The 23,360-nt window shown below is 39.0% G+C and overlaps 1 protein-coding gene across 1 annotated transcript in view; it reads left to right on the top strand.

Moving 5' to 3' along the window:
* SPTLC1 (serine palmitoyltransferase long chain base subunit 1) overlaps positions 1-22,427 on the top strand; it is a 74,047-nt gene extending 51,620 nt beyond the window's left edge. The window contains exons 8-15 of the mRNA XM_032635690.1: positions 3,169-3,258; positions 7,909-8,016; positions 10,173-10,268; positions 10,627-10,723; positions 11,824-11,878; positions 15,995-16,112; positions 19,352-19,425; positions 21,037-22,427. Coding sequence (XP_032491581.1) covers positions 3,169-3,258; positions 7,909-8,016; positions 10,173-10,268; positions 10,627-10,723; positions 11,824-11,878; positions 15,995-16,112; positions 19,352-19,425; positions 21,037-21,130 — 732 coding nt within the window. The 3' untranslated portion in view covers positions 21,131-22,427. The remainder of the gene's footprint in view (positions 1-3,168; positions 3,259-7,908; positions 8,017-10,172; positions 10,269-10,626; positions 10,724-11,823; positions 11,879-15,994; positions 16,113-19,351; positions 19,426-21,036) is intronic.
* Positions 22,428-23,360: the final 933 nt, after the last annotated feature.

The raw sequence follows: 23,360 nt of genomic DNA, 5'->3' as shown, positions 1-23,360 counted from the left end.
CAGAAGACACCATGGCGGCAGATCTTAATTTATGAATTTATGAACAAAGTGAAGACTCTTTCTCCCTACCCCAACCTCATCCCAGATCTCTGAGCAGCTCAGCTGCTCCCTGTGGGAAGCAGCTGCCTCAAGCATGGTTTCCTTCTACCTTGCAACCTATTTACACTTCTTCTCAAGCACCTGTGTCGTCCCTTGGAACAGGGAGGAAATTAGGCAGGTGGAACTTGCTCCTTGTTGTTCTGATAGAGAGTGGAACAGAGGAATCGTGTTCAAAGCATCACTGTTAGAATTAGCATTTATTTGCCCCTGACAACATGATCAGAGAACGTAGTTCTGTGGTCTGTGGTTCTCCATCAGGAACCACTCTGTGTGGATTGTACTGGGAACCCATTCACCACATCCTTTGTCTCAAACACCACTTTCAAGTGGACTTTCCCAGTGTAACTCGTCCGTTACTAGAGTAACTGATGAAAATGGTCATCACATCCTTAATTTTGTGTTAATTTCCATTTTTCCAGATATTTGCATTATTCCTTTTGGATTCTATCATCTTTGTTGAGGTGATAGCCTAAGAGCAGCACTTCATGATTATACACATTCTTGTGATGAATATGTATAGACTTATGCTATTTTATGCTGAGTGTGCTATAGACAGTGTTTTATAATTATACAATTTAGAAAAATCTATAGGGAAAATCTTAAAATTGAGACCATTCCACCGATGAATTTTTTCTACAGATTGTAAAAAGATATCCCTTTTCTGATTCAGTAATGGAATGCTACTGTATTGAAAAACACTGCCTTAGAAAGTGTGACCAATGAACCAGTCTGCTGTAGAGTTATTTTGCCAAGTTAGCATTGTACAAATTTGGAAGACAACATATTCAAGTTCTGTGTGTGTGTTGTGTAAGATTTATAATCTGTGGGACTTTTTTAATGAATAACAAGAAATAAAGTTATCTTAAAATTTATTTCCATTTTATAGTTTTTACCTTTTTACTAATGAATTTATACCACATATTCCTGCCAAGAGTAGGCTTTCTAAATTACTTTACATTTTGGTTTTTAGAAATAATTCTTTTTTAATTTTGTTTTCACAAAAATAATAAATGTTAAATTTTTAAATATTTTGTACTTAGATGCTTATATTTCCTTTGAAAGTAAGTTAAATAATCTGAGTTTGGATCAAACTCTTTTTGTCAGTTTCCCAACTAATGGGGTTCATATGTTTTTTCATTCCTTTTCTTATAGAGTTCTCTTATCCCCTATTAATCCTTCTTAAAAAAAAAAAAGTTGATAAAAACAGCAGTTCATAGAAGAAATGCAGATAACTGAGCAAATAGAAAATAGTCTGACCTCACTAACAATTACAGAAATTAGGGTAAGAGGTTTTGCCTGTCCAATTAGGGAAGACTTTTTATGGTAATAATCAGTGCCACACTGATGTATGTGAGGATACAAAGGGCCTTCCAAAAACTCTGAGGAGAGCTTCAGTTGGCACAGCCTTTCTAGAGGGTAAATGGGCAGGTATACTCTGCGATTCTTAAATATCCATACCCTCTGGAGTGCTATCTTTAGAAGAGAATCAGAAGTGGTGTCAAAGATCGAAGGGTATTCACGTGATGTAAAAAAACAAAATGAGGGAAACAACCTAAATCCAACACTGTGGGAGTAGTTAAATAATTTACGGTATATCTACAAGGTGGAATATTAAATCTCCATTAAAATCATGGTTTAAATAATATTAAATAATGTGAAAATGTTCACAACATAATATTTTGAAACCTCACGTCCTAGAACGATTGCAGTAGAACCCCGATTTGAACAAGGTAATTCACAAAGATATGTAGTTACAAGAAAAAGTTACCAGTGTGTGGTGTAACGAGCTCATTTGTTAAATTCTTTTTTGTACTTTTCCATTTCCCAAGAATATTCCAAAAATAAAATATTCCTTTATTGAGTATTTTAAGATCATAAGAAAGATACTTAGTTTTTTAAAGGCAGGGAGAGGCGGGATGCCCCCATGTCCTCAGCTGTGACCTCCCAGCAGACCCACAGCCTTCAGGTCTGAGTTAGTGACAGAGTAAAGATGACCAAGAATGATGTAAACTTTTGCATGCTTCAGCCGACACTTTTCTGAGCATTACATACAGCTGTGGGTTCTAAAATACCCCTTAAAGAATAGCTCTGATATTTGAGTTTCTAGTTGTGCATTAGAAGCTTAGAGGCAAGAAACCTTTGAGTAGAAAGGTGGCGGCAAACTCTGTGGAATTTTTTCAGTGCAGTGTACCTGAAACATCTACAAATTCAGCAGTGGGAGTGGTTTATTAGTGATACGACATCAGTGTGTTGTGGGAAGGTGTGTGTTACTTGAAAGAGTCCCTCCACTGCACCACCTTCAAACGTCACTGGGTGAGGTCATGGTCCAGTTTTACTTGAACCAGTAGTGAGGAGTAAGGAAGGAAAAGGGTTTCATCTGTTTTTTGGTAAATAAGGGAGATCAGGGTTTGTCTGTTTTTTAACTTTTTATTAGGAAAATTTCTGGCACATTCAAAGGAGACAGTAGTATAGTGAAGCCCCCTGTACCCTTCTCCTGGCTTTGTTTTCAATATTCTGCCATTCTTGTATCATCTGAACCTTCGCCTAACTCCCCACTCAATCTCTGTGATGATGATGATTGTCATCATCATTAGAGTTCTTTTTATTTTAGGTAAAATTTACAGACATTGAAATACATTAGTCCTAGTTATACAGTTTTGACCAGTGGTTATACCCGTGTAGCCCAGGTATCATGGCCCCCATCATGACATGAAACATCCCCATCTCCCCCAGAAAGTTCCCTTGGGTCCCTTCCCAGTCATTCTGGGCTTGGAGGGTTTTGTTTGTGTTTTAGTATTCTCCGTGTCTAAACAGTTTGTATTTGTGTGTGAGGCCTCCTAGTTGACTGTGTGACCTGAAAACATGTCTGAGAGAAGAAAGCACTGTTTTTCATCTCAAAATAACAGGATCTCAAACCTTGAGCTTGAAATTAATTTAGTTTGACTATCTATTTGTTGATTTATCTTGGTGAATAAATCTTGTAGGGTGAAAGTGCTAGAGAGCACATAACAGATTTTGTATTTGGAGTTACTGAAATTTAAAACATCTATTTTTTTTTTTCTTTTAAAGAATCCTCGCAAGGCTCGTGTAACTCGACGTTTCATTGTAGTCGAAGGGTTGTATATGAATACTGGAACTATTTGCCCTCTTCCAGAATTGGTGAGCAACCATGTTTATTTATTATTTTAGTATTCAGACTATTTGGCATTTAGGCCTTTTTTTATGACCATTTTTAATGTATAATGTCTGCATTGCTTTGCTTAATAGGTATCATAAGTAAATTCTGATCATACTAGGGAAGTAGGTTAACGTTAAATGCCAACCCTGACCTTTAAAGAGTAATCAAGACAGTTTTTTTTGTTTTTGTTTTTTTTTGGGTTTTTTTGCGGTACGCGGGCTTCTCACCGCTGTGGCCTCTGCCACCACAGAGCACAGGCTCCAGACGCGCAGGCCCAGCAGCCACGGCCCACGGGCCCAGCCGCTCCGTGGCATGCGGGATCCTCCCGGACCGGGGCACGAACCCGTGTCCCCTACATCGGCAGGCGGACTCCCAACCACTGCGCCACCAGGGAAGCCCAAGACTGAGTTTTATAAAACCAACTTTATTGAGGTATAATTGACACATAATAAAATATACTCACTTTAAGTGTACAGTTTGATAAGTTTTGACAGATGTATACTCCCCTATCACCACCACCACCACAGTCAAGATATAGAACATTTCTGTCACTCCAGAGTCCCTCATGCCCCTTTGTAATCAGTACCCCATTCCTGGCTGCAAGCCACTGTTGACTTGCTTTCTGTTCCTGTAGGTTTGCTTTTTGTAGAATTTCATATAAATGAAATCATATAATATGTACTTTCTAAAACTCAGCTTTTTAAAAGGGGATACAGTACACTGTCTTTAGAAACCATGACTGTTGAGATTTTTTTTTTTAGGTGAAATTCACATAATATAAAACTAGCCATTTTAGAGTGTAGAGTTCAGTGGCATTTAGTATGTGCGCAGTGTTGTGCACTCATCAACTAGATAGTTGTAAAACCTTTTTGTCACTCCCAGAGAAGACCCAGTACCCATTAAGCAATCACTCTGCATTTTTCCTTGCCCCTAGCCCCCACCAGTCTGCTTTCTGTCTATATGGATTTACCTATTCTGGGTATTTCTGATAAATGGAATCATATAATATATGACTGTGGCTTCACTCACTTATAATGTTTTCATCATTTATCCAATTTGTGGCATCATTTATCAGTACTTCATTCCTCTTTTTTTTTCTTTTTTTCTTTTAATTTATTTATTTTTGGCGGCATTGGGTCTTCGTTGCTGTGTGCGGGCTTTCTCTAGTTTTGGCAAGCAGGGGCTACTCTTCGCTTCATTCCTTTTTAAAGCTAATATTCCATTGTGTGGGTATATCACATTTTGGTTTTTTTGTTAACAGATATTTGGATTGCTTCACCTTTTGGCATTTGTGAATAGTGCTGCTGTGAACATTCATGTACAAGTATTTGTTTGAATCCCTGTTTTCAACTCTTTCGTGTATGTGCCTAGCAATGTAATTGCTGGATCATGTGGTAATTCTATTTTTAACTTATTGAGGAACTGCCATACTGTTTTCCACAGTGGCTTGTACCATTTTACATTCCCACCAGCAATGGAGGAGGGTTTCAGTTTCTCCACATCCTTACCAATGTATACTTTTTTTTTTATTTTAATTTTTGCCATTCTAGTGGGTGTGAAGTATATTTGCATTTCTGATTTGCATTTCATGAATGATACTAAGTCTTATCATTGATGAACAGGGAATGTATTTCCATTTATTTCAATTTTCTTCAATTTCTTTCAGTATTGTTTGTGGTTTTTACTGTAAAGTCTTGTACCTCTTTGGTTACTTTTTTTTTTTTTTAAGAAGATGTTGGGGGTAGGAGTTTATTAATTTATTTATTTTTGCTGTGTTGTGTATTCGCTCCTGTGTGAGGGCTTTCTCTAGTTGCGGCAAGCGGGGGCCACTCTTCATCGTGGTGCGCGGGCCTCTCACTATTGCAGCCTCTCTTGTTGCGGAGTACAGGTTCCAGACGCGCAGGCTCAGTAGTTGTGGCTCACGGGCCTAGTTGCTCCGCAGCATATGGGATCCTCCCAGACCAGGGCTCGAACCCGTGTCCCCTGCATTAGCAGGCAGATTCTCAACCACTGCGCCACCAGGGAAGCCCCTCTTTGGTTAAATTTATTCCTAAGTATTTTATTCTTTTTTATGCTATTATAGATGGAATTGTTTTCTTAATTTCCTTTTTGGATTGTTCACTACTAATTATAGAAATACAGATGACTTTTGTGTATTGATCTTGCATTGTTCAACTTTTGCTGAACTTGTTTATTAGCTGAAACAGTATTTTTGTGGATCATATTCTGTATATAAGATCATGTCATCTGTGAATAGAGCTAGTTTTGCTTCTTCCTTTCCAAGGATGGATGCTTTCCTTTTTTTTTCTTGCCTGATTGCTCTGGCTAGAACTTCCAGTACAGTGCTGACTAGAAGTGACAAGAGTGAGTGTCCTTGTGTCATTCCTGCTCTTTAAGGGGAAAGCTTTCAGGCCATCACCATTGAGTATGATTTTAGCTGTGGGTTTTCCATAAATGCCCTTAATCAAGTTGAGGAAGTTCCCTCCTATTTCTTATTTGTTGAATGCTTGTCTCATGAGAGATTTGGGGTTTGTCAGATGCTTTTTCTGCCTCAGCTGAGTTAATCATGTGGTTATCCTTCATTCTATTAATATGATGTATTACACTGGTTTTCCTGTAATAAACCACCATTGCATTTGACCATTAAAATCTGAGTCTATGAGTCCATCAATTGAGTAGGGATTCAAAATAAAGGTTTCATATCTTATTTTTTTAGTTTTTCACTATTTCTTGAGGAAATCTAGATACATCCTAAATGTCAGTAAAAGAGATGATTTGTTTTCCGCTCCTTCCTTTTGTGAGTGTCAAAGACTGATAGAATAATGTAGGGGAGATAGTCGGCCACAAGATACTAGAACTGTATGTTACAGGGGTACAATAATAAAGCAGTACTGATGGGCAAATATATAGCCAATGAAACAAAATGTGAAGTGTAGGAACAGATCAAGTACCTAAAGTACTTAGTATGTAAAATTACAGGATACAAATTAGGGTTTGACGAAAGGATTCCTGTTTTGTTTTACTTGTCTATTTGTGTTCCAGTACTGTGATAATATTATTAAATATTTTCTAAAACATAGTTTTTAGAAACTGTCTCACTCATATAATACCTCATATTAATGGATGGGAAAGAATCAGTATTGAAAAGATGTAATTCTCCCCAAATGAGTTTGTTCATTTTTAATGAAAATTCAGCTAAAAGCCCAGTGAGGACCCCTCTCCCAGTTTGATGTTGATTCACAAGATTAGCCTGTAAAATCTTGATGGTTAAAAAATAAATTATCAGACTCAGGATATGAGACATCAACCCATCTTATATATTTCTGTGCATTATTTCTATAGTTTCAGTGGAAAAAATCATATTAATTAAACATTTAATAACTAAAATTATGATTCTGGCATGAGAGAAGATTACATGAGTCATGGAAAGATTTAAGAGCCCAACTTCTCATGTTATATATATAAAAATTTAGTGGTTGATAATCACTGTATTTTAATTCAGCTGTGAAACTTATCACATACATATCATAAAGGGGTAAATCAATTAGACACTAGGGGGAAAAAATCTGTACATATGTCAGCCTCCCATTGTATAAACCAAAAAATTTATGAAATAATTAGAAGAACATATAGATAAATATGCATCTAAACCTTAGATGGGAAAGGACTTTCTTATAAGCCGGAAAGCAAAGGGGGAAAAATAAGATTAAAAAACATATTAATGAAAACTTTTTTGGGATTAAAAAAATGAATCTAAATTGGAACAGTGCCTCTGAGGGAAGAATATTTACAACATTTCTCTAGGAGTTTTTATGTATAATCAGACCAGTATTTAACAGATAGATTACATGTCTGTACTCATAATGTCTTAACAGTTCCTTCTTTAAAAATTGGCATTGTGCTGTCTGTATTACTGAGTTAAATTGAATCATTTTAGAGCATCTAAAATAGTTATTTTTCATTATTCATGGTAGTTATGTTCTATAAAGTAAGTGTGTGTGTGTGTGTGTGTGTGTGTGTGTGTGTGTGTGTATTTATGTTCTATAAAACTGCTGCAAATACTGAACTTTTGCTCCTAGGGCAAATACAGAGTTAGTTTTCTGCAAACCTCTAGTCACAACATTTTCATCAGTCACTCAATACATAACATTGTTTTATATGTGTTTCTGTTTAAAGACACCTTATTTAATATATATCGTTGATTTATTCATATTGAACTCACAGCCAGCAGTATTATAACTCAGGCCTGAATGAAGCTTATGTAACACACACATTTTCTCCATAAGGCACATCACAGCCTTCTTGCATTTAGGGACTCTAGGCCAAACTTTAGCACTGTGCTTGGGGGCCATTGTAAACAACAAAATCACAAAGAAAAGCACAAAATGCGAAAAATGTGGCAGTAAACAGAATGTGAAAAGGACATTTGTTTGCAATATAAGCTGAAGCAGTAGCCTGTTAACTCAGCTGGGAAGGTGCATTTCAGGTGACTCAAAGTTTTTCACCACCCTGCAAATATGCCCTAAGTATCGATTTGGAGGTTACAAATAAATTTTAGCATGTAGGCAGATTCACAAATATGAATTTTATGAATTTTCAGTATTTTAAAGTTGTGTTTATTTACCACTTAGGTTAAGTTAAAATACAAATATAAAGCAAGGATCTTTCTGGAGGAAAGCCTTTCGTTTGGAGTCCTGGGGGAGCATGGCCGAGGAGTCACTGAACATTTTGGAATCGATGTAAGCTCTCCTTTTTTGGAACATTCTCTCATACAGTAACCATGCAGTTCCATCCTGCTGGGCAGGTTTCATGGGCACAAGATAGTGTTCCTCATCAATGTGCAGGGTGCAGCTTTGGTGTTTGTCACTTCACGGAGCCCACAGAGGATTGGGTCAGCCAGACCGGGGTCCCTATCTTCCCTTGGAACTCAGTGGCTAATCATAGAATTTGTGTTCTGTTTACATGGTAACATTTGATCCCAGCTTTCAGTGTTTCTTCTCTAGAAACAGTTAAGTTTGCCTTCCATTTTTTCTTTAAAATCAGGAAGAATTCTCTAAGTTGTCCTTTAGAAAGTATCAAAGCAGTGAAAAGATGTTCTTTCTAATATTTAAAATTCTATGTTGTTATTTGTGTGTATGGGGGTGATATATATATATATATATATATATAAAAGAAATACCACCAGCATGGATTCACAAAGCCGTTCAAGGTCCCAGACAACTGGAGTGAGTTTTTCATTGTTTCTTTTGCTGAAAGGAAGTGAGCCTCAACTAGCCCCACTCTTAGTGGGTTTTGCTCCTAGAGCCTTGGAGAGGAACAGTGTGGGCCCACCTGCAGAACCTGTCCTCACCCACCACTGTGTAACCTGTCCTTACCCACCTCTGTGTGGTTGATGTGAAGGAAGCTTTTCTCCAAATCTTGTGCATAAAAGTTTTGCAACTTGTGTTAAAACGTTGAACTATAAAACATAAACTCACCTTAGATTATTTGCATCCCTCTACCCATACAGACCTAGAGAAAAATGTAGAGCAGAATGAATATCACACCAAGTTGACTGAAGCATACTCTTCAAAGACAAACTGACATTTGGCAATAAAATGCACTGAAGAATTTAAGATAAATGGAAATGTAATTCAAGTAAAATTTACACCAGAGCAATTTTTAAGGCATGAAAATTTTAAAGAAGGAAAAAGCACTATCTAATTTCACTGTTCTAGTTTTCTCACTGCTTCCAGCAGTTGTCTCAGAGGTAGTATTTATAATGGCTTGAGTAAGAGTGCAGAATGTATGAACCTTATTTGGACCCTAATTCAAACAAATACTGTGAAAAACAAGCTTTGTGAGACAGAGATTCTTGAACACTCAGTATTTGATATTAAGAAATTTTTCATTTTTTAAGTGTGGTAATGTTTTTGAAAGAGTGCATATCTTTTAGAAATGCACACTGAAATATTTATAGATGAAAACATAAAAAGTCTGAGATTTGCTCCAAAGAAATGAAGAGGGCAGTAGGGGGCTTATACGTGGAACAGGATTGTCCATAAGTTGATAATTATTGAATCTGGTGATGGGGATTCTTCATACTTTTGTATATGTTTGAAATATTTCATAATGAAAGGTTAAAAAAAAGAAGAATAGTGCACAGGTTTCCTTGTTGGATCTGTGGAACACTTGGGAAAACACCAGATGTGATCTGACCAGTCATTATTATGGCCATCAGTGAGTAATTACAGAATGGCTGCTGTATGCAGGATGGAACTTGGTGCTGGGGGCTGGAGCAGAAGGTGAGGACCAAAGGAGTGTTGAGCAGTTGAGAAGGTGGTGGGTACTCAGGAGCCCAGTGGGCACATTAGGTTCATCCACTGCCCAGTTGGTCCATTTTGGTCAGAGCCCATGATGGCCCATTGCCATCATGTTTGGATAAATTGATTTCATTTTTGAAAAGGTGGAAAAGGTAAATGGAATGTAGTACTTGCTCCAAAGTGTTCAAAACCCTGATAGATTTCTTTTTATTTCTCTCAAGTACCTTCTATGGAGAAGGACAGCTGAGACCACTGTTTTAGCAAGGAAATTATCTTGTACCTCTGAATATGTTTAGTATCAAACAACTTTAGATTTCATCTTTTATCTAGCTCTTCCACTGTGAATAAATCGTCAATGAATGATGGAATGGCAAAAAAGTATAAAGTGAGACATCTTCAGAGGTGGGCTATGAAACATCGGTCCTTTTAACGATTGATTTTGTATGACTTACCCTTTATTTTCAAGGAGGTAGTTTGAGTCCAGATGTTGACATGATTAGTGCTGAAATTTTGTCTCTAGGATTGACATTGGCCTTCCCCCCGCCTTTTCTTTAAATTGAGAAATAACTCCCGCTGTCCCTCTTTTCTGACAGATTGATGATATTGATCTTATCAGTGCCAACATGGAGAATTCACTTGCTTCTATTGGGGGTTTCTGCTGTGGCAGGTCTTTCGTAATTGACCATCAGGTGGGTTCTTTTTAAAAACAGAAGTAAAAACTGAAACCTGTTGCTCCATTGGTCAACTAAAAATGTAACTGCTATTACAAAATTTCATTCTAACTTAGTTTGTCACACAATTTTTATTTAGAAGTAGATTTGTTAAAGAATCATTCAAAATATTTACATTTAGAAGTTATCTCCCTTCCTAAAAAAGTTTTGGTTTTGTTACATAACTTCTGTACATGCCTGGGTCTTACCACCTCACGATTTGTACATGCTATTTGATAGGGAGTGCAGAGATTTGGTGACTTTAGTTTTTTTAGCCAAAGAAAAACAAAGACAAAAAAAAGTGTTTATGTTTTATAACTTGTGTGTTTCTTCTCAGCGACTTTCCGGCCAGGGATACTGCTTTTCAGCTTCATTACCTCCCCTCTTAGCTGCTGCTGCAATTGAGGCCCTCAACATCATGGAAGAAAATCCAGGTATAACCTTTAAACACAGGAAGTCAAAGATACTTCAAGTCATGTTAGCCATGCTGCTGGTTTGCCTTTTTGGAGAAATTAGCTGGAGGAAATGATTTCCCAGACAAAGCTCTGGCTCTGAATTACATTATCTGGCAATTTATGGGAAAAATGATGGTGAAGAAGTTGTCCCTGCCTCAGGGTTTCGGGTTAGAGCTTCTCTCGTGTTTCTGGAGGTGAAGCCAGAGCCAAAGCAAAGCTCGCTCCCTTGGTGGGCAGAGATGCCAGGAAAAGGAGGGACTAGCTCTGGGCCAGTCATCCTTTAGTTTATCAGGGTTTTTTGAGAAATTAGCTGAAGTATGCTAATTCTTGGTACTTATAATTTTATAACTGTTGTCTAGTTTTCCTCATCAGCCTTTGATTCATGAATTGGTGCTGAGGCCATACAGGTTTACCAACTATTAAATCTTGCTTAATGGGCAGTCAACTCAATTTAAAATGTGGTTTTGGGCTGTGATAGCACCTCCTCACCAAAGGCTAAAAGGAAAATGGAAAAGCAGGCCTGGCGTTTGTAATTTTAAATTTTATAAATTTCTAAAGATTCAGCATTGGTTTTAATTCAGAGAATCAGTAAAAGTGAGTGTTTCTGTGTGCACATTCATATGCTTGCTTGTCAGATACCCTGCCACTCCTGTCTCCTCAGATATTTCAGTTTGTGCATTTTCCTTAAAAGAAAGTGAAAATATCAAGAAGAGATCATAAACATTACTGCAGTGTCTGTTTTTTCCCAAATTGTTTAGGGTCCAGAAATATTTAATATATTTGTACCCTTTTGTTCTTGGCCAGATAATTTATAGTATCTTAAGAAGAACAAGAGCCATTGTTTTGTTGTGGAAAACCTCATCCCAGATTTTGCTGAAAGTTGGCTGAGCAGGTGCCAGCTAGTATATGCCACAGATGAAAGTTGGGGACCTTCAGAGGAGTTACTGGCAGTCTATTTGTGTGTTATTAGTGGGCAGAAGGATTTGCTGCATTTTAAATTGATGAACTGGATCTTTAAAAACATTTTTAGATTAGTATATGCAACCTTCCAAATGTACTAATGTATTTGTTTCCTTCAGATATTTTTGCAGTGTTGAAGGAAAAGTGCAAACGAATTCATAACGCTTTACAAGGGTGAGTTTTACATATTTCCAACCAACTCAAAAGTTTATCTGCACAACATTTAAACAACTTGTGAAAAATTTTGAATGTCACCTCTTTGGTTTTCAGTGCATTTAATAGGCTTGAGTCAGTTTGTCTAAATTGCAGCTAAGAAACCAAAAACACAGTTCATTCAAATTTGTCTCTGTGTGTGAAACCAGAGCATTCATTTTGTCATTGTTTTAAAATATCATAACTTTGTTTTTCTAAAAATGATACAAGCTCATTGGTAAAATACTACAGCAGTACAGAAGGTAACAAAGATGAAAAAAAAATAACACAACATGCTGCCACCAGAAATAACCAGCATAAACACTGGAGAATCTCCACACATCTGTAAGGATAAAAGAATGACAGTGGGCTCATACAGTCCATGCTGCTTTTTAGAAAATCACTGATTTATTTTAAGTTACTTCAAGAAAAAGAAACAAGTGAAATCGAAGTGAACCGTATGAGTGTTCTGTTTACTTTCGTTTTAACTACACAAGAGTAGTTCTTTAAGATTCCTCTAGAATTGAGAAAAAAATTGAGGCTAGTGACATCTTCAGGCAGATTTCTTATCTTACAGAAAATGATCTCACCTTGCCTGTGGTTTCTTTTTGCCTTTCCAAGTTGAAACCTGCCTTCTCAGTCATGGAAGTCCTATCCCTATTGCCAGATATGGAAACTAGAAACTTTTCTAAAAAGGACGGTTAATAAATAAGCGGGTCACAGATATTCCCGATAAAGTAGGGGGAGAAATAATTGAAGTCTGGGTCTGACTTTCTGATCCTAACAAAAGTCCTTGTATGATTTATGGTAGAGAGATATTATTGTTTCCAGTTACATTGGCTTATGAAATATTAATAAACCAGTTCAGCCTAGCACATTGGAGTCACTGTCAACTCATGAACACCTACCTCAGATGCCCTTTATTCTATGAGTGTTAATTTGTTTATTTTTTAAGTCCAATCCTCTACTTTTCCCAGCTCTTTCACACTTTTTCTTCTCTCCAGAATCCCTAACCCTCTGTCTCACTCCACCCAGTTTTAGCTGACAGCCTTGCCTCATGCTGTCACTTGGGAACTCCCTCATTTTCCCTCACAGACCTGCACACCTGCGGGTATCCGAACCAGTCTTCCCTCGTGTTATAGCCAAAGAAACGTTCCTCCATCCGTCACAGCTCTTCTTTCTTAAGGACCAAGTGCCTTTGGTTGTCTCCTCTCCTTTCTCTTCAGTCTCTCCCCTTTCCTGAGTCATTTGATTAGCATTCAAGTACACCCTGCCCTATCTTGTCTTAAATTCTTCTTTCCTGTGGCCCCATACTCCCCTCTAGCAACTAGCCCATTGCTCTGCTTCTCTTTGTAGCCAGTCTTTTTCCAGAGTTGTTTATGCCCTCTCCACATCCTCACCTCTCATGTACACTTGAAACTACTGAAACCCACCTCTACGGCACTTTACCCAGAATGTTCCTGTGACTACCGAGGGATGACTGTATTTTCTGATGTTAAAACATCCTTGCATTCCTGAGTAAATCCCTCCTTGATTACAGTGTATTTTTCTGCACTGTTAGTTAGAATTTTGAATTTTTATATCCATATTTATAATTTAAATGGACCTATAATCTTTTGTTACAACAACCTTACATAACCTAGGAATCAATGTGTGGTAGCCTCAATAAAGTATTGAGCAGTTTTTCCACTTCCCTGCGTTATGGAGCCATTGTATAAGACCAGGCTTGATTATCTGTTTCTTCAAAGTTGAGCAGGACTCCTCTGTGAGACTCTAGACTTGGGGCCTTTGGGCTGGGCATAGTCTGTGATTATCTCTCTTGTGTCTGTATTATTTCCCCTTTTTATTTTCTGTTTCTGTCATTTTCATTCTTATGATAATCTGTCCAGGATTTTGCCCAGCACGTTTTTTTAAGTTTGATTTTGTTTTTTACTCATATTTTGTTTTCTCTGATTGATTTTTTTTTCCTTATTTCTCTACTTTCTTGTTTCATTGAATTGTGTTTTTTTTACTCTTTTTTAGCTTTTTACATTTAGGTTATTGGTGTTATTATTTTCCAATAAATATCTTAAGGATAAACATTTCAAAGGCAGTAAGTATTTTCAGTGTTCAGTTCTAAGTAATTTTTTTTAGTCTCCTCTAATCAGTGATTTGCTTCTCTCATCTCTGAGGTTGCATTTGGGAGAGGAGGTCAGCGGCCTTTGCTACTTTGGGTCCTTGCTGGAATCTTGAAGAGCCCCTAAATTCTAACAGATAATTATTCATGTCCAGTGCTTTCCCCACACTAAGCACATGATGGAGACCACGTCTGAACTGTTGATTGTTCTATCCCTAGGACCTAGACCAGTGTTTAGTATTTCCATTTGGTAAAATGGGTAAAATAATATGGTAAATAATGTGCTCTCCAGAAATGCTTTTTTTAAGTATAACAGGCTCTGAAACACAGCTTCTAACTTTCTGAACTCAAGTTATAATTCTCTGTCCATTTGGTTTTAGTTAAACTTTAATGCGGCATCCAGGCAGCCAGAAAGAGGGCATTTTGTTTCATTCCTTCTCACACCAACTTGCTCCACCTAACATGTGAGATGAGCCCATTTGATCAAATAATAAGCTCGATTGGGCTTATAGGTGCCTTGTTTGTATCAAGGAAAATCCAGGCCATTTAATTCATATGAAATGCAATTTGAAAAGTAATTTTTTAAGTTCTCCCTGAGAGTACATGACCTAAAACATTTAATACTTCTTTGTGTACAAGTTTAACACATTCAAAATTCACCTAAGAAATGGGTTTTGAAAGCATATTTCTTAGTTTCTACAGTAGTAAAACAACTGATCTATAAGGTTTCCCCATATTCCAGAAGCCCTAGAGTCTAAGATTCCATGATTCAAATCTGCAGCCTGATTTATTGAGAGATCCTAGTGTGATGCATTACATTTAAAGAAAGTAGACACAAATTAATGATGTTCAAGGGTGGTTTGAAAGGCAGGTGAGCTTAGCTTCCTCATTTCATGTGGCACAGGTAGTCATTCAGTAAAAGCTTGTTGAGTCCTAAACATGTTTGAAGAATCGAATATGCCAGCAAGTGCTTTTTGTGCTCATTTCATTCTAAGGGAAAAGCAAATCTTTCCAGGTAAAGCAGACTAAATGAAAGCCATTTAAAATGTTTAGCCCAATTTCAAATAGACATGTATCACTCTTTTTGTCCTAGGAGATAGGTCAGAAATCAAGCCATACATGGCTATATTATATGGCCTATCATTCTCATAACACTGCAATAATCATTTGAAAATACAGGCTTTCACCCCTAAAGAAATCTCCCTTCCTTCCTGAGAAACAGCAGATTTCTGTGCTGTTAATCCTAAGAGAGAAGAAAATAATTGTAATTCAAGAAAAATTTAAAATTAAACATGTACACAAGAAGATAGCTTTACAACCTAAATATATTGTTGGTGATCAAAGTATAAAATTTTAGTGTCAGAAATCATCCCTGTAGTTTATAAAAGACAAGATACAAACTAAACATTTAGAAAATAAGGAAGCAACATTATCAATTATAATATGTTATCCATGGAGGAAACAGAGGTAATAGAAACTGATGGTGCAGACACTTCCCTAAAGTGGGTGATGAGGGAGGCCCCCCTGGACTTGGGACCGGGCGTGTCTGGCGCTAGCCGTGCAAGAACAGGAGAGAGCAGGTGAGAGGAAGCGACAGGGCAGAGGCCCAGGGCTGAGTGGGCCTGCAAGGGGCCCCTTGAGGAGGAGTTGGCCCCAGCCAAGGTGGGTGAGGCACGTAGACTGTCTGGTGGGAGGCTGGGGATGACGCACGTGTTCTCTGTGAAATGTGAGCCGGAGAGTCCCGCGGGACCGGGAATCCTCTTCCCAGCCATGCTGCAGGGTGTCCTAGACTAGGAAGCACTGCCCAGAGCGTGCATTTTTACCTCCCTTTGTCAGATCTGGAATCCCACCACATGATGTTTCCCATGGAAGTCCCAACTTTCTGTCACATTCATTAATGCAGACTTTGTAAAATTATTTATATGTGAGAAATCTGAGCTCGGAAGAGGATTTATGCTTGTGTGTGTGTTACTCTTCCTCAGCATTTCTGGATTAAAGGTGGTGGGTGAGTCCATTTCTCCAGCATTTCACCTCCAGCTGGAAGAGAGCACTGGGTGTCGAGAAAGAGATGTTAAACTACTTCAGGAAATAGTAACTCAAGTGAGTATCCAGTTATTCAGGTGAATCTCTTCGTACTCTTCTACCCTGAACCCAAGCAATTTTTAAGGTCATTTTTAAGAATGCTCTCTTTGCCCTAAGAGATTGGGTACAACAGAAATTGTGGTTACCCCTCTGGTGACATGGAATTGTTCCGATGCCCAGCCTTCCTGACATCTGTCCCTGCCCAGTGGAGTCTGTAGCAGTCTCTACTGACAGGCTGCAGGTTATTCCATTGGGTCAATTTTCAGTTCACATTGAAGTTGTGTTCTTTGCCACATTGTATTAAAATACACTTTGCTTCCACTCTGAATAATTAGTCTTCCAGAAAACCCAATTGCTTACTATTTACAAAGACAGGCTTTTGCATATGTAGGTGGGGATGGCATTGTGTATGGTGATGGCGCACAACACCGGACAGCTGACTGGGGCTGAACACCCAGCATAGCTCAGAAACAGGTCGAAATAATCTTGTAACCAAAAAGGAAGGAAGAAGAGCCACTCCTTTACCGTGCCTAACTTGGGAGCTTGATTTAAATGTCTGACTTCTGAAAGTCTTACTACTAAGTACCTTAGTTATTAACTAAGAAACGCATCACTAGGGAAGATCCCTTGGCCTTTTACTCTTCAGTAGAGCTGCTTTCACCCAAGTCCTCTCTCCTCACTTTCCTCCTTCTAAAGAATGGTCAAGTGGCCCTGCAGCACTGAGCACCGAGGGGGGTGCTGCCTTGTACTTGAATCTGAAATACATGGAGTATGTATTTGAGAATTTCCTTGTCCTGCTTGTCCTGACGGTTCCTTTCAGAGGCTCCTTCCCTGAGTCCGTGCTGCCAGGCATCAGGGTAGTAGTGACGGTCAAGTCTGCCATGTGCCCCTGCCCGGCTGTGGCACAGCAGGCAGTCACGTGGCTGCTCAGTATGGAGGCTGTGGTGCTAAGCCAGCCTCTGGCTTCAGCTGACCTGTACCCTGCGATGTGTGAACCACAGTACCTGCAGGCATTGATTCATGGAGAGCTTCTTGCAACTTGTGGATCATTGATTCGTGGAGAGCTTCTTGCAACTTGTGGCCTTCCAGAGTCACTTGTCCTAAAAAAACAAAATAAAACCAAACCCAGAATATGAGATTCCTAATTAAGGAAACGTGTCAGATTATGAATGAACAGGCTGGAGTGGCTCTCGCCTTGCTGGGTGAGGAAATGTCACGGATGTCTCCTCAGGTGCAGCTCTGCAAACATGAAAAAAAACTCTTTAAAGGGGAAAAGCATCCCACAGACCTTTTTTACTGCCTCGGTGTTTTTATTGTCATATTACTTAAATGTATAAGCTATAAAAGGAAGTACAACATCCTTTTAATTAGAGCTCCTATACAAATGTAATACCAAAACAAATTTATAACTTAAATATAAGCAGAACAGACAAGCCTAGTAAGAGTCAAATTATGACATTACCTTCATGTGACAGCTGAGTTTGTTTTCTAACTGAGTTGCTGAGTGGTGTGACTGACGCTGACTGCCGCCAGAGCAGCCTTGTGAAGCTGCATGTCCTGTGTTGGAGTCTGTGGTGACGCCGTTATTATCCCAGAGCCTCCCCTCCAACCCCCCCTCAAGGTGCTTCTCTACACACTTTGTGTCACAGGACGTGGGCCTTCTCTAGGTGCCAGGGTGTCAGTTCCAGTCAGATACACCTCGGTTCTTTTCTCACTAGGTAGCGACAGCTAAGGTCTTACTGCTACTCTGTTCCAGAGGGAGACTCAGGGCATGTGAATCAAGTGACTCGATACTTCTCTTACATAGGTTATCCTCATAACAAAAAGAAAAAGTGAGTCTGGACAATTCACAGATCCCAAAATTACATCTGTGGGCTCCCGCTGGATATTGACTGTCTTCAGGAAATCACCTTGAGAATTGAATGAGGAGAGAACAGGCTCTGGGGAAGGGAACAGAATACTATCTGGAAACTGCATTTGTAGGAAGGAATAGGAAAACTCTTAGAGTTTCTTTGCATCATTGCAGCTTCCATCTTAATAAGTCTTTTGTCCTGTTCCTCTTTGCTTTTTCTTTTCAATATTTGAAAGAGAAAAAAGGATCATGACACCGTAGTTCTTGTTTAAGCTTTGCAGAACTGAGCAGTTCTGCCAAATTTTTGTTGACTTCCTGATAAAAGTTTTTACAAACTGAGCTATGGTTTATACTGTTTCTTAACTAGACAGGACTAGAAACAGAGCCAGTCCAGATGTTTGCAGAAGGAGTTAACTTTTCCAAGTACACTTCCAGAATGTAGAATCAGCAAAAGACATTGCCTGCCATTGTTTTCCATCTTTTCCTAGCAGAGGAAAACCTTGCCTCACAGCTTACAGAATGGCCCCTCTTCAGGCAAATACCTGCACTGCCACACGCTGGCACTGATTGTTCTTTCCTTTACAGCACCCCTTGCTCTAGCTGACTGTTTGTTTGTTCATTTGTTTAAAAATACAATTCACGTTCCATAAAATTCACTCTTTAAAGTATACCGTTGAGTGGTTTTTAGTATCCTCACAGGGTTGTGCAGCCGTCACTATCTGATTTCAAAACATTTCATCACCCCAAGGAGAAACCCTTATAAACCATTACCCTCGTCTGACTTTATGCTTTATTTTGATAGCGATTATTTAATTTTTTAAAAAATGTTGGCAGGTAGCTGATGTATTGGAAAGCTGTGCAAAATGTGACACCAGACTCTTCTGTGCTTGGTAGCACTGTGTCCAAGTGTAGCACATGGGAATCAGAGGTGGTGTTGATATTTGACGTGTGAGCAGTTCCTCTCTGAAATGATTCTGCTGGCGTTACTAAGTGCAGCTCTTGGTTAGCCTCCGGGGCTTTGTTGGTCCTCTTTCCCCTTGTCCTAACTCTGCTTTGCCTAAAGTGGTAACCACTAGTTACCTATGGCTGTTTAAATTAAGTCAGATTCAAAGTTCAGTGTTACAGTTGCACTAGCCATATCTCAAAGTGCCCGAGAGCCACGTGGGCCCCTGACTGCCGTCCTGGACAGCACAGGGCAAACACCTCCATTATTGCAGGAAGTTCTGTAGAACAGTGCTCTCAAGATGATAAGATGATTCTGTGGTATTTTGTTTTGTCTTCTAGCAGTTATAATCGGAAAAATGAATTAAAACTACTATTGAGAGTAGCATTTCACTGCACCTTCCTGTTTTAATGATCAGTGTCTGCTGTCCAGGTTGCAAATGTATTCCTTTTCCTCATACAGTGCATGGACAGAGGCATCGCGTTAACTCAGGCGCGCTACCTGGAGAAAGAAGAGAAGTATCTCCCTCCTCCAAGGTTGGTAGACTTAAAATTATGACCTGAGTCATTGTTTTCTACTTTAAACTCTGTATGAAATGTATTATGTTTTGAAATTTTTTGAAAGACTGTCACAGGATAAGGAAGAATGTGTATTGTTAAAAGATAGAACATCACCTGTTTCTGTTCTTAAGCTAGATGTTTTCCCATTTTAATTGAAAATGCCCTCAGGACTCTGTAATTAACTTAATGACACATCTGCAATCCCAAGAACGAACTGGGACAGCCCAGGTTCGCATTGGCGACAACCTACCGCTGTGCTACGGTAGCATGTGCTGGGCCAGCAGTTTCCGCCACCAGGATAGTCCTTACAGTGTGTGTGGCGGTGGGGGGGCACAGTCTGGGGGTTGCTGCTCATCCCACCTCTGGCCCAAGCGCTGTGTGGTACTTCATCTGACAAATACGTATTAAACACCCAAGGAAAAGCAAAGTGACAGTGGAGAAAACCTCTACAGAGGTTCAAGCAGCCCTCAATGGGAAGGCGCCTTGACTCATTTAAAATTGGCATTCATTCAACACCTGATTCTGTCCCCTAAGCACTTAAACAGTGTAGTCCAAGAAGGTAGACACCCAGAGCTTGAGGGTTTCAGGGTCATGACACAGGTCAGGGAGGTCACAGAGGAGGAGGGCATGGTTAGTTCTGGCCTGGGAGGGGCTGAGGCTTCCTAGAACAGGAGACGCTTAAGCCGAGCCTGCAAAATCAAGCATATCAAACAAGCTGGGGTGGGCATCAGGCCTTCCAGCAGGGTCTGCGGTGGCGTAGAGACCTACAGGTGCATCTGGGGAGCCCAGAGCACAGGTTTGAGAGGCACCATGGAGAGGGAGCCTGGAAGAGTCTGGGAGAGACCCACGAGAGCACACAAAGTCAGCGCTGTGCAGGCGTGGAGCACTGGGCTGGGTTCTGGAAGACTGTTCTGGCACCCTAAAGATCCTGCTCTCTCCGTTCTAGTTACACCATCCAAAGTTGTGATCCTGTGTTTCATGAGGACAGGGGCCACCGTCGTTTTGTGCCCTCAGGACTCTGGGCCCAGCCCAACTCAGTGTGTGTGTGTCCAGTGGCTGATGCAGATGTTTGCAGAGGGGAGTGAGAGGGACAGGGGTAGAAGTGCCCTGTCAGGCTGATATTTCTTGTCTTCAGTTTCCTGAAAACTTGAAAATTTCTGCCTCACATCAAAGTATTGTAGAACCTCTATATGACTTATTGAATTACACTTATGAACAACCACACATTAATATGAGAAACGTTGACTTCCTGCTTTGGGCCTGATACTGCTTGCAGCGGTAGATTGAAAGGACAGTTTCCTGCCGGCCCTGGGCAGAGCCCTACTGCAAGGTTACCTTGACTAGATCGCTACTAGTCCAGGCAGGGAATGGCAAACTCCTATAAATAGCAGATAGTAAAATGCTTTCAGCTTGCAGGACACAAGGTCCCTGCCACAACTACGCAACCCTGCTGGGGCAGTGAGAAAGTGGCTATGGACAATAGGCCATGTTCCAGTAGAAGAGCTTTATTCACGAAAACAGGTGGCAGGCTGACCCTTGGTATAGACTCTCATTTGACTGTCTTTTGTGTCCCTTATTATTTCTCAGCATTAGGGTTGTGGTCACAGTGGAACAAACAGAAGAGGAACTAGAGAAAGCTGCGACCACAATCAGCAAGGTGGCCCAGACCGTGCTGCTTTAGTCTGGGGCCTGGTGGCCTCTCACCACGCAACACGCAGACAGACCTGAGTCACTGCAGAGTGAGCCAGAGAGGGCCTGCGGGAACCACATAGGGTGTCACTAGATGGTGTGGATATCGACTCAGTGTATGACCATGAAAAGGATGCTGGATACTTAAAAGAAAACAAATCCAAAAGCCCAAGAACTGATTTTCTTAAGAGAAAAACTAATGACAGCGTATAATTGATATTTAAATTGTGCTGTTTAGTACTATTTAAACGTTTTATTAATACTAGTATTTTATATTCTTTTTTTTGTCATTGTTTAAAAATGGAGCTTCAGTGTATCTTCTTTCCCTTCTAATGATAAAGATTGTGAGCACTCCTTAATATCTCATAGAAAATTTTCTGCAACATTAAAGCTTAGAGGCACTTCAGCATATATGATACAAAATGTATTGAAGATCTAATTCAACCACATCTTTTTCAGTCTTCGTCATGTGAAGCTCAATGGTGGCTAATATATAAAGAATACTTTATGTGTGATCATTATAAATTTTTCGTTATATTTGAATCCTAGAATTTTTATATACACTAAATACTGATGTTGCACCATTTCTAACAGTGAATCTTAGCATCCCTAACCAGAGAATAGTCATTATACTTCCTAAGTGAGCAATAATTTAAATCAAATTCTATTTTATTTTAGTATAATTGACCTTTACATTCGTTATGTGTTGACTTCTAATCTGTTTTCAGAAGAGGATTATTGTGATGATCCCAAAATAGAAATCATGTCCTTGATATTTTAGAATATCTAGAATGTGTTCTTTTTTGTATAGGGATGTATAACTACAAGCTTTTTTTCTAAGCTAAAGAAAATGAGACCTTTATTTCTTTTCAGCTTATGAATTCCAAATATCTAAAAAAGATGTGAAAGCACTAAAAATAAAATTTTTAAGCTGTGCTTCAGCTATCTGTTTTTTCTTTAGCAAACCAAGTTGGGTGGTATAAATGTTTGTGATATGTGCCATAAGGTACTACATAAATATTACACTATTACTCCATCTCTTATTAAAGGGAAAGGAATAAAATTATATTAAAAATGTCATTTTATAATATATGTTCATATTAACAAATGGTCTTCAACATCTTTTTAAATAACATATTTTTTTAATGTTTAGTTTCTATTTTGCTCGAGGTATTTTGTACATATGTGCCTTGTGATTGCTGCTGCTTTAAAGGACACAGTACTCTTTGGGGGATGAATCTGTTTTGTTTTGTTTTTTAATGAAATAAACCTACATTCCTGATAATCAGTCTTTTGCATATGTAATCTATTCAACAGAATAGTCTCTTGATTTTAAATTCTGCAGGCCTAGGGTAGTATTCTGTGTGTGTGTGTGTGTGTGTGTGTGTTTGTGTCGTGGGGGTTTTTGGAAAATATTAATTTAATTTCTTAGTGCCTTTCTTCAATGTACAGTATCTTGAAATTTCCTTGGTTCCTATTGATTTAACCCTTGGCCACTTATGACTACAAAAATACCAGACCTATTATTTTTATAAACAGATTAGGATTGTAACTTTTCAGCTACTTTTATAATACTCTATAAGTCAAAATTGCAATAATCTAGTTGTTTATTGCTACATTTAAAAAATGATTGGACGTTCCTGGAAAAAGATGGTGGACATTATTTAACTTTATTAACATTATTTAATGCTCACACATTATTTAACTTCAATCCTTGAAACACATCAACACGAACCAAAAATAGAGTCTTTATATTAAGCTATAGAGTGACCACAATCTGGGTAATACACACCACAGAAAATACCTACTGGAAGCAATAAATTTGTATGAAACAAGCAAAATGTTGAGAACAACAGTCATCTCAAACCTCAAGCAGTTTATAAATTGCTGTTTTAGAAACAGTGAGAGAGAGAGGGTTCTGAAGTGCTCTGTCAATGGACCTCTGTTTAGAGAGGCAGTGGCTGGGGTGAGCAGCATGGAAACCTTTATGAGCCGGTTTCCACTCAACAGTTGCCCCCAGGGGAGAAAGAAGCCACCCACAAGGGCTCCCTTGCTGTTGTCCATAGAAGGCTCTAGCTCAGGAAATGTGGGGCTTTGAGTCAGGTTAGGACACGTGGACCACAGGCCTAAATATAAAGCTTAAAACTACGAAACTTCTAAGAGAAAGCACAGGAGGAAATATTTTAAATCTTTGGTTAGGCAAACATAGATACAATACCAAA

Source organism: Phocoena sinus, chromosome 6 (genome assembly GCF_008692025.1).
Source record: "Phocoena sinus isolate mPhoSin1 chromosome 6, mPhoSin1.pri, whole genome shotgun sequence".
Classification (NCBI taxonomy): Eukaryota; Metazoa; Chordata; class Mammalia; order Artiodactyla; family Phocoenidae; genus Phocoena; species Phocoena sinus.
Note: the sequence above shows the minus strand (reverse complement) of the source record. Positions and strands in the feature narration are given on the sequence as shown.